Raw genomic sequence first — 12,730 nt, forward strand, 5'->3', positions numbered from 1 at the left:
AGGAAGCCAAAGGAGGGCGTAGCCCTCCTTGGCTTCCTGTGACAAAGGAACAACACTCATTTTCCTCCCCTGAAGGAGCGCATAGCGCTCCTTCGATTTGTGCCGAAGGCACAATGGGCGTGAGCTCGTCTAATCTAAGAAGTAAAGTACGACAGTTTCGGGAGGTGTCGTGCGCTTGCATGGCTTTCGCATAGATACGCTTAGATGCGCTTAGATTCGCTTGCGTTGCTTACCTCGCTTAAACCTCTTTTTGGAAATCTCGCTGTCTTCTTAGATAGATGATCTATAGATAAACACCTATAAAAACAAATATCTCCACGGTCAGCGATTCAGACAAATACCAATGACTGATAACGTGGTCGTTCGTGGGTGGCTAGTTGTATACTACCCAAGGTATGTTCAGCTAAGGATACTTCTGCAAGATCAGTAATGTGATGGTCAATCCAATCTTTGGATTTGACAGGAAAACAAACAAACAATGGTCAGCCTGACAGTATGGCGATGACCAAAAGAATATACGGGTTTCTTCCTCAAGTTCCCTTTCAACAACAGTGCCTCGTGCCAACTATACTCCAAAAGAAATGGTGCGGAATTACAATGATAAACTCCCTCAGCACAAAACAGGTAGAATCAAAGGTCAAGACTAGTCAAATGCTTTATTGTAGAACTCTTAGCTCAATATTGAACCTGCTGTCAAAGAACTCTTCTTTGAGTATTCAAACAGACTCAGGAACGGACGTCCTTGGGTTTACTACCAAGTCCCCTCTTCAATGGCTAAAGCCTAGCAGGCACAGAATATCTTGGCTCAGTATCACTACTCAGATGAGTGAGGTCAAGCTTCACTATCAATTCCTAAAGTCTCCCCACTATGCTACTACTGAGTCTTAGGTGGACGTAGAGACAACACGAATATTTTGGATCAGTATTTTTTGGACAAAGAACACCAAAGGTCAGTGAAAGTAAAAGAAAAGAAAAAGAATAATAGAAATCAGAATAAAAGTGTGGCTGTACCTTGCTTGCTGGTTGTTGCACACAGTGAGCTCACAGCGGGTCGTTCAGTATGATGAGCTTGCAGTATTACTGTCTCTTGAGAGTGTTCCTCTCAGTCTTGAAACAGTTCTTGACACTGGTACTGACACTTATCACACCTTACTTCACAACTTAGTGTTAGTTGGGCTGAGAAACACCCTACTACCTGCTGGTATCTGCTTGTTATTATTTCAAAAACTGAGGTCATTATATACACAATAAATGTGGCTGTGCTACTAGTGTATTCAAGAGTCATCAAGAGTCATAATGAGTCATATGTGCAAGGTGAGTCATAGTGAGTCATAGTGAGTCATTGGGTATTTGCTAAGTCATGTGACCTGTCCAACCCCTGATGACAAATCCAGAAGGAGAGTAAGAAGTGTCACATGATATGAATCCTGTGTGTGGCTGTCTTTGCTTTGCTTTGTTTGAAGGGTGAGAATGACGCGAGCCTAGTATTTAGGGGTTTACTAATGTTTTTCCAGGACAACATATGTGGGAAATATTTTTCACAGTCACCTGACATGTGTGGGATTTTGTCTGGGTCATCACCATGGCTGACTAAGCAAAACTCATCGCAGAATTAAATGTACTAAAATATTCAGGCTGCTGGCATATAGACTTGAAAAAATAAAAAGAAAAGCAAAAAATATTCCCTTAGCCTCAGTCCAACTTCAGATAAAAGGGAAAAGGGTTTCATAGTGGTATTTCAGGGTATATGACTCATGAGAGAGTATTGGTCGTCCATGCACCGAACCGGTTTGGTGCAGGTCATCGCGTGGTTTTGTCACGTGTTCTCGAGCGCCGACTCAAATAGTGTCGCCCTTTGGGAACTTAGCATGACCTTGGTAACTGTATATGTACATGGCATTAAATAATGAAAAAAGATGTGTTTGAGCAGGGCAAGGCAGATATGTGATTAGATTTGAGTTTTTTCTCTACTGTAATTGTCATGGTAGTATTTGTATACATACAGCAAATAATGGAACAACATACAATACAATTGCAGACAGGGGGAAAACAAATATGAGATAAAAGAGATTGGGAGATGAATGACAGAAGGTTATGAAAAAATAAAAATAAAAAAAGGAGAAAAAGATCACTTAGAGACTCAAAAACAGGAAACTGGGAGGACAGGAAAATGGGAATGGGAAACTGGGAGAACCAGAAAACCAGAGGATGGGAGATGGGAGGAGACGGGAGATGGGAGATGGGAGACGGGAGACGGGAGATGGGAGATAGGAGACAGGAGACAGGAGATGGGAGACGGGAGATGGGATTAGCATGGGTATACCCCAGGGTAACACTTTTTCCAATCACATATATTACCATTTGAAGGCAAATGTACAACTTCAAAATTTTATACTTATCCATCCCTCCTATGGTAATCAATTTGGGCATATATTCCCAGGGGTACAGGGGTCTTCAGATCCAAACCCCTACCCCTACCCTCAAGGGTTTCCCATACCCCTGCTGATCCCTAGATGGGAGGCAGGGAAAAATGGGAAAATAGATACATTCAATGATACTGTTACATATTTTGTAATTTTATGTTGTGTAGTAGATTGTATTTTTACATTGGTCAAAATCCTGCTCAAAGAATATGGCACTGACTGATCTTATGTACTATGTACTTTTATGTGGTGTGATAGATTGTACTTTGAGTTTTTTTGGAAAGCTGCTCATAAATATATTTTAAAATAATTCAAAATGCACAATTTATTAGGACGCAGCCTGAGGCCAGGAAGCCAAAGGAGGGCATAGCCCTCCTTGGCTTCCTGTGACAAAGGAACAACACTCATTTTCCTCCCCTGAAGGAGCGTGTAGCGCTCCTTTGATTTGTGCCGAAGGCACAACGAGTGTGAGCTCGTTTCACAATAACAGATGTCTGTATACTACGTTGGCCGTCGTCTCTTTCTCTTCTTCTCGAAACAGCGCCTGAATGTCTCTACGACTATGCACTCTTGACAGCGCAGTGTACAGTTGTCCATATGTGAACGAATCGGTGTGCAAGTTGAGAACCGCCTTCTGTAATGTTAGCTTGGCTTCCGTTGAACGTCGTAGTGTAAGCAGCATGCAATGGAAATTGCTTTCAAATGACTGTCCATCTCGAACCCGGTGGATTGAAAGTGAAAGTTATCCATGCCAGTGCAAAAGGAGGGAGCGGAGATCAGCTGTGGAGCTCAAGTGGCGCATGCACATGGGAGTCACAGGATATTGGAAATCGTTCCGTCCTTACAATATGTAGAATAGAATAGAATATGGTTGACTATGTTTGGCAATGGCTTTAGAAATAAACAACTACAATTGACCGGTGGACGGTGAGATCTTGAGATGTGAAAAGATGTGAGCTCCAGTAGGGTTGGAAGAACTATCTTTGGGGGGCCCTTGATCCTGTACCACCACCATGGACAGATTTTCCCACACATGAAAAACTGCGGGCAAGGTCGAGCCGTCATAGCTCACAGCAAAAACTGGCCAAAAAACATATAACATCCTCAGTAAACATGAACATGAATATGAATACCCACCTCCCAATCAACCAAATGTACCAACCACAAAGAAAATAAAACCCCAGACACGCTCAAAACACACCTCACGCACAACACCAACCATCAATGAACACAACACCTGAACGTTGCAAACAGCTGACATACGTCAAAACTGCAAAAAAAATAACATCAGGAATACACACACGTAAAAACCACCACACCCACACATAAAAAACCACCTCCCCACCATACCTCACAATGACTCTCAGCACCACTAACCTTTCCCTTGGGAAATCACAACACTAACAACCCCTAATGAGACACATGCCCCACAGCTGAATCAGACATGAGCCTGGCCATGATGGCCCCACTGAACCAATCAACAGCTCCAATCCCAATCAGCTAAGCATGAAATAAGAGTATAAGAACCCCATTGCCCCCACTCACTCTCCCCATCCAACTAGCGATGAAAGACAAGGAACCTACCTCCCTCAAGGCTATATCCCAAGCCACCTGCCCCTACCCCTCCACTCCTCATCCTAGTTCCCAGACCCTCCAATCTGGACCACAGTACTTCCCTCCCAACGTTCTACAGGAAGACGATGACCTAGAAAGAGCCATGGACTTAATACCATATAAACCTGACCCACCTTCCCCTCCCTCCCCCCTAAGCCTGCATTCCCCCCCTGATATGCCCACCCCCACGTCCCAGGCAGATCGCGTACACCCACTCTAACCTGACCTCCTTGTATTCCAGGATTTTAAAGTAACAACGTCCAATGTTGATGGTGACAAACCACCTAGTAGTGGCCTCGCTAGCTCTATCCACGCACCTAGTAACTCCACAGGAGACCAACCTATGAGCACCCTGCCAAGTCCCACCACTGGACATGTACCTACCGCTGAAGAACAAGCCATCCTAGCCCATCTAGCCTTGGCTGACACAAATAGGTTTGTACTCAGCCAAAATGGCCTGACCCATCGTACAACCCTTCCCCAATTCACCCGATACCCAACGGGGGCTTCCCAACAGTACATATGTCCCACTCAGCTCAAATCTTTGATCACCTGGATAACAGAGTCCTCCTTGCCTGGTTCCAAGTCGAACACCCTAAGTTCCTAGTACGAGTGTTTGACCACTCAGGAAAAGATGTAGTGGAGCGTCGGCCATCATTGCAGAACACATTCGCGCTAGCATATCCACCATTGCAGAGTTCATCCAACAAGACGCCCCCCCTGTACGTGTCTCCCCCCCTCAACCCCAGGGAGGAAGAGAAGTGAAGTACCTCCCGACCAGTTTCCTGATCCACCAAGTATCAGATGAGACCCAAAACCTGATCCTGAACCAGCGTATCTGGTCCGCCACAGACCTGACTTTCGAAGCCCTCCCGTTTAGCTGTAACCACCCCCCAGAACTACTGTTCTGTCTATCCAGCTTCACGACACTAGACGTGGAAACCATCCTGCAGACTGTCCATGACACCTGGTCTAACGAGGATAACCGCTCCCGCATCAAAGAACTCTTCTCTAAATGCAACCTCCCCGATGGTGCACCCATCTACATAGCCACCCATAACTTCATCGAGTCTGCTCGTGTCGAACTCCTCAACTTTAAGATAATGGGAGGACTATCTGTCCCACACTTTAATGTCCTTGCCTCCAGCCCCACCAATGACGCTACAACCTGGACAAACCTGCAATGCTTCCTGAGCGCCCTCAACTACCCAACAAGCCTCGACGGCTGCAGAGCAGCAACAGCCCTCTCCACATGCCAACTATGCCATTCCCTTGCCCACCCAAGAGGACTATGTCCATTCCCGCTCGTCCCCCTCTGGAACGGCCCAAAAGTAGGAAATAGAGCCACTGGAAACACATTATGCCAACCTGGGAGGGCCAGAGGCAGAGATGGAAGGCCCGGACGCAACTTCTGATACATCACATAAATACATGCCATGCTGAAGTACCTAACCACCTGACTGTAACTCAATGTAACAAAACCTAACCCCCCCTCAGCCTATACATGTACCCTGCCGCCTACATAGTCTAGTGTCCAACCCCAGTCTACATACACCAAATCCCAGTCCTTTCTGACCCCACAAAGAAGCCTTGAACACAACCCAAACCCCGAAAAACCTAAAGCAGTGTGAGCTCGTTCCTGACTAAGTCTCACAAAATGCACACTTAGATCCACGAGGCGGGATCTACTGACCCCCCACCCATGGCCCAAATATACTGGTTGCAGCTGCAAGACAGGAAAGCCACTGGGAGCCTCAAAGGCGCAAGCCAAAACGGAGGCCTATTTAGGCCAAGGATTAGCCATGCTGAGAAGCTGAAGTGACCGCACGAAAATCAGCGAAGACAGGACTCGCCTTTTGAAATGTGCCAACATGTATCCACCGTGGCTGCCCGGGATATGACAGCCCTTACCCCCCCGATGGTCATTCGGGAGGTGTAGTATGTCGACCACTCAACAACTCCAAAAAAATAACTCTCCTTATGGTTTTTTTCCTGGCCATGGTTTGAGCCTCCTGAGCAGCAGAGGGGGAAGCCCTCAAACCGCCGGGGCCACCCTAGAGGACACTGAACAGGAGTTTGGAGGCAGAGTCCCACAGATGCCCTACCAGGCAAATGATCCCCAAAGCGAGACCACTCACCCCCAAAAGACAAAGAAAACAAGAGCAAACACCCTCCTCGCGTCCCTCAATATGAAAGGACACGCATCACCACTACTAGGGAATAGCGAGATATCCAAATGGGCAGCTGTCCAACAAGTAATGAAAGAAAAAAAGATAGGTATATTATGCGTCCAAGAAACGCACCTCACAGCCGAACATGAGTCCCAAATCGACAAAATATACTCCCGACGTCTCGAAATCATCAACTCCAAAGACCCGCACCGACCTGGAAGCTCCGCAGGAATCGCTTTCATCCTAAACAAAGAGTTAGCAAATACTACAGACATAGAAACCATTGAATTAATACCAGGCAGAGCCATGGTCCTGAAAACAAAATGGCATAACCATGAGAAATTGTTAATATTGAACATCTATGCCCCAAATAACCATGCACAACACCCTGAGTTCTGGAACAAAATATCACAAGTGTGGCACGAGAAGAACTTACTGAGCCCAGACTTCATGATGGGACTTTAACATAACAGAGGATATCCTAGACCGAGCCCCAGCAAGACCAGACAGCGATAACGCAACTGAAGCTCTATGAGACCTGCGGCACCAACTAAACGTCCAAGACACTTGGAGGATAAACAACCCGACGTCAAGACTCTTCACATTCAACAGCAATACAAACTCACTATTGAGACTAGACCACATTTACATGGCACCATCACACGAACATAATACACACAACTGGGACTCATGTATGTCAGCAATCCCATCGGACCATAGAATGGTCTCTGTAAGATTCGCACCTGTAAACGCTCCCTATATAGGGAAAGGACACTGGACCTGGCCCATCAGCCTACTGCACAACGAGAAACTTATTAAAACAATTAGCACTCTCAGCAAGCAAGCACAACAAAAGATCCTTACCCCCCAACTCCCAAGGCACGAAACAGAGAACCCCCAACATTTCTGGGTGTCATTTAAGAACCAAATAGGCCAAGAAGTGAGAAAGGCTGCAAAAGAACACCTAAACAAAATCAGATCACATATCAAACGACTTGAAAAAGACCTAGAAAAAATGTTAGAAATGGATGACATTGACATGAACGACGACACCAGGAGACATAAAGCCTGGATTGAGTGTGAAATGAACCACCTAGAAAACAAAAAAATTAGACACAAACAACTAAAGTCACAAGCAAAATGGGCCGCAACAGGCGAAACCATGAGCAAGTACTGGTCAAAGATCAACAGCAACAAAAAACCGCGAGACATAATAGAAAGACTAAGAGATCCAACCTCAAATAGACTCTGTGCCCGCTCAGACAAGATAGCCAAAATTGCATGTAACCACCATGAGAATATCCAAAACGACAACCTCAAACAATATGAGGAAGAGCAACGTGAGGAGACAAGACAAGAAACAATGATGGAAATCTCACAACAACAAAAGCTACAGAACGACAACTCACCCCTTCACAGCCTCCTACACGAGCATCACATACAAGAAGCTCTATACACCTCGAAAGCAGGGAACATGGCAGGCATAGACGGAATACCATATGAGATATGGAAGACACTGCACGAAAAACACATTAGTGACTAGAAAAAAGAAGAACCCAGCTTCGACATAATAAAAACTCTCACCTGCATAATAAATGACATCCAACAATATGGCATTAATGAAGGGACAAATTTTACCCTAGGCTGGATGTGCCCAATCTATAAAAAGAAAGAACATACTGAAATAGAAAATTACCGACCGATAATGCTACTAAACACTGACTATAAACTACTCACCAAGGCACTAGCGATGCAACTAGCCTGGGAATCCCACTCACTAATACACCCCGACCAAAGCAGCTTTATCCCCCAATGCTCTATATTTGACCCAATAAGATTAGCCAGAATGATGATTGACTATGCCGACATTACCGAAGAGAACAGCGCCCTGATAGCTCTGGATCAAGAAAAGGCATATGACAAAATAAAACACGACTACCTTTTTGAAACCCTGGAAACCTTCAGACTACCATAAATCTTCATAAACACAGTCAAAGCCCTCTACAAAAATGCCCACACAAGAGTGGCGATAAACAGTGTGTTAAGCATCCCCTTTAAGGTATCAAGAGGGGTCCAACAAGGAGACCCCCTTTCCTGCCTCCTGTTCAACCTAGCCATTGAGCCATTAGCATGTACCCTAAGAAACTCTGAAAAACTGAACGGATACCACGTACCAGGAATCACAGATAGAATCATAGTGAACCTCTATGCAGACGACACCACCATCTTCCTGAATGAAACAGACAGCTATGGCAACCTCAAAGACATCCTAAATAAATGGTGTTCAGCATCTGGGGCAAAGTTTAACCTAGAAAAAACAGAGATGGTCCCAATTGGAACAAAAACCCATCACGACCAAGTCATACTAACCAGACAACTAAATATACGAGACAACCCCCTAGACCCTACCGTCAAAATTGCCCTTGACGGACACCCCATCAGGTCACTGGGCGCATGGATTGGAAACAAAACAAACAATACGACACCATGGGAACCCATACTAGAAAAAGTCAACTCCTCACTCAAACGATGGAAAGCCAGCCACCCAACTTTAGACGGAAAAAGACTGATCATACAGATGGTTGTCGGCAGAATGACACAATTTCTAACAAAAGCTCAAGGAATGCTGAAGAATATCAAACAGGCACTCACCAAAATGACATGCAAGTTTCTATGGGACAACGTCAAATCCCCACCCATCAGCTTGGAACAACTATACCGCCCGAAAGAAGAGGGAGGAAGGAATCAACCTACTTGACATCAGAATGAGAAATGAAGCAATAGAAATTACCTGGGCCAAAGCCTACCTGGACCTGTCCCCATCCAGACCAATATGGGCATCAATAATGGACCTTGTCCTATATAACCTAAGTCCAAACGGGAAGCCTGTAGAAAATGTCAACCCCTTCCTAACCTCCTGGACTCCCCCCACGAGAGGCAAAAGAACGAGCTCACTACCCCAAGAAGCCCAAGCACTCCTGAAAACCATCAGACAATTCAACATAAGTTTTGCCCCAATCAAAATCTCAAAAGAACTCAAAAAGAGCCTCCCGGCATGGTACCACCTAGGCGCACCCAAAAACACCTACAATAAAGTAAAAAACCGATGTCTGAATGAAACACACAGATCAAAAAACATCAAACACTTGATTAAAGTAAGCAAACATCTGAGATGCATCAATGCAGACAACCAGCACTTCCCCACCAAAAACTGCAGCTGCTCCTCCTGCAACAGAGACCAAAACAAGGGGTGCACAAACCCCCCAAAATGTGTGCAAATAGCCAATGTAATCCTACACCGGATCGCCCCAAAATTTAATCCAAAATCAAAACCAAAGAAAGATGGACTCTCACTCACCCACCGGCGGAAAGAAAAGAACCAACAAGCCCACGAACAATGCCATGGAGAAATCCTATTTGATCCTACCACCACGGTGAGATCACGCACCTCTGATTGTTTCAGGATCTTCACCAACCCAAAATGCACCTCACTCACCCCAGCTCATCAACTACATACTCCAACAAGAGGGCTTAACCTCCTCAACGAAAAACTGATGATATACACTGATGGATCCTGCCTGGAAAACGGAAAACACGACGCAAGATGCGGCAGTGGCATCTGGATAGCAGAAGACCATCCCAAAAACCGAGCAGTCCAAATCCCTGGAGAAGAACAATCTAACCAGATCGCAGAACTATCAGCAATCTTAGTAGCCCTACAAAACACTGACCCATTCATACCTATCACCTTTGTCACAGACTCAAAATACGCCATAGACAGCCTAACCAAACACCTAGCGAGATGGGAAGATGCTGGATGGATAGGTATAGCAAACAGCAAATACATCAAAGCAACAGTATACCACCTATGAAGACGCTCAGCGTAAACCTCCTTCATCTGGGTGAAGGGACATAGCAGCCAAATTGGAAATGAACAGGCAGACCAACTTGTGAGAGAGGGAGCCAACAAACAGACTACTGACCCCATAGACCTATCAGTCCCCAATGAATTCAACCTACAAGGAGCGAAACTATCAGCTATCATGCAAGCCCTGGCCTACAAAGGAATAAGAGAATGAAAGGACTCAACCCAAAGGCGCAAAACAGCGATCAACCTCAAAATAACTAGATACGCCATAAAAGAACTGACAGGGCACTTAGAAAACGACATGAACATCTGAAACAGATGCCGGAATAAGGACCTAAACAAAAAAATAAGACAATTCCTGTTCAAAGCAATGCATGGCGCCTACAGAATCGGTGACTACTGGCTGAATATCCCCACATACGAGCAACGCGCCAAATGCACACACTGCAACATCAACTCGGAGTCAATGGAACACATACTTTTATAATGCAACAATAACGCACACACCACGATATGGTTCCTAACGAAAGAGATATGGCCTGAAAGCTTTGGCGCCTGGCCCCAGATTGGCATAGGCACAATCCTAGGATGCGGAAACATTAGCGTGCGATCACCAATACCAAATGATGACAAACAAACAAATCTAGGGAATAGACCCCTCACAAAAGGAGCCTCAAGGCTGATGAGAATACTAATATCAGAATCAGCATACCTAATCTGGGTACTGCGATGCGACAGAACAATAAATGGTGCCTCACCTACGACACAAGCAATAACAAAACACTGGACAACAACAATAAACAAACGGCTGCAAATAGACAGAATCACAGCAAGAAAAATAGACTGTACCCCATCCTTTGAAAAACTGGTAACGGCCACGTGGACTAAAGTACTAACATCTGACAAACCAATACCAAAAACTGGGCCACCACCCTCGAGGTTTTAGTGGATATCAAACCACCCAGGCCCTCTGTGAACGAGGCCCCCAGGTAGTCTAAGAGTCCCACACACCCCATGAGAATGAGAGTGCATAAGTGCATTTTCCCTCGGACTGGAGTTCCCCGAACCCTGCTATAGCGCATTCTTGTAGAACTAGACTTTGTCAGTCGCTACATCAATATAAGTCACGCAGGACCACATCCATGGCAGGGCCTGCTACCTCATGTGTGGGAATGGATGGTGTGGTTCACTTCTCGTGTTTCTTTTTTCAAACTACTGCCATGTTTATCAGGCCCAGGCTGCGTGCTGAGCGGATTGACTGCTTAGTAGCGAAGATATATAAGATGTCAGTGTACGATGAGTCCTTTTCTTACTCTGTGATTCCTTCCTAGCTTCTCAGGCCTGAAAAGGTGTGCTGACCATGTGCAGTGTGCTTTCTATAGACCTGACTGTGGTCTTGCAAGCCCTGCAGTCACGACGGAGGGATCGCTTCGAGTTTATTTTTCAGCATCTGACTCTTGGTCTTTTGATCTTTGTGTATGGCGTCTTTGGCTTTACAAAGGTCTTTACTTTGTGGTCGGTATGCGTTCATTACTAATATCATTCGAATGACATGCGAGTCCTAGTACTACTGATTACCTGGCTGGCAGTTTACTGCTTGTGTGCGCCTCTCCTTTTTTTTTCACGGTGATAGTCGACTGTCATTTGGCACAGACCTTCTTTTCAATTTTGAAGTCTGTTAGTGCTGCTGAAGACGTTGCCCTGCATTTTTCGGCAGTGGGCAATACCACTTTGTAGCGAGGCTCCATGACCTCATTCGATCGATCTATCACCTTGATAGATTTCGCGACAAGTTGCCAAGTCTGCGGTGGTGTGTCCTCGGTGTAGAGTTGATGTTTGAGATGATGTCATACCTTTCTCCCTTTCTGTCCGGGGTCTTTTTGTATGTAGCCATGCATCGTGGCTGCAAAAAGGACAAGCATCCCTTGTCGGAGCTCACTGTACCATTTGTCAGGAGTGATGAGGTTGTTGGTGCTATCGCGGATGTTGAGTTGATGTAGAGATGCTCGGCGGTGACGGAAGATTGGACCTCCATAGTCTGGCAGAAGTGTCAGTGAGTGCATGGTGTCAGCGCTAATGACTGTGTGCTGTGTCAGTATCATTGATCATTGTATGGGACATGACAACGCACCTGTGTTCTGTTTGTTGTGGCTTGCATCTTGCAGCATCATGGCCGAGTCTCCTTTGATGGCCATTTTTCTGGATGTAGATGTCGAAGCAACTGGGTCAAGGGTCATTTTTTGCATCCTTGAAGTTTTCCCCACACTTTTCTTGTGCTCACACAGGTCCTGCAGGACATCATAAAGTCGCTGGGTGTGGACTATGATCACATCTGGATCGGTGTTGTCAGAGCTCGAGCGTCTGAGACAGTCTTTGACGATGAAACTCTGTGTACTCTCCAAGTGAGAGTGTCTGTGAGCAGAATTGTAATATGATGTACCTCTCCATTTCTTTCGTCACGCTCTTTCTCTGTCTCGATGATGTTGTTGATCTCCACGATGGTGTTGTACCAACAGTTACTAAACAAGGTGGGTAGAGCTGCACAGCAACGACATTGGACTTGGATGCAATACGAGATGCATTAATGCTAAAAGAATCAATTTCGAAGTTCGGTCAGATACAAACAAACGGAAACACCCTAGAGAAACGTGAGA

The 12,730-nt window shown here is 45.5% G+C and overlaps 1 protein-coding gene across 1 annotated transcript; it reads right to left on the minus strand.

Moving 5' to 3' along the window:
• Nucleotides 1–11,812: 11,812 nt before the first annotated feature.
• F5891DRAFT_1207551 (uncharacterized protein) lies at nucleotides 11,813–12,457 on the minus strand (the record flags this gene model as incomplete). Its single annotated transcript, XM_041369074.1, has 3 exons — nucleotides 11,813–11,878; nucleotides 11,930–12,156; nucleotides 12,208–12,457. Coding segments are annotated over 3 exons (543 nt in total), but the record flags the coding sequence as incomplete, so codon positions are not given.
• Between the last annotated feature and the right edge of the window lie 273 nt (nucleotides 12,458–12,730).

This window comes from Suillus fuscotomentosus (genome assembly GCF_016647785.1).
Source record: "Suillus fuscotomentosus strain FC203 chromosome Unknown F5891scaffold_101, whole genome shotgun sequence".
In the NCBI taxonomy this organism is placed as follows: Eukaryota; Fungi; Basidiomycota; class Agaricomycetes; order Boletales; family Suillaceae; genus Suillus; species Suillus fuscotomentosus.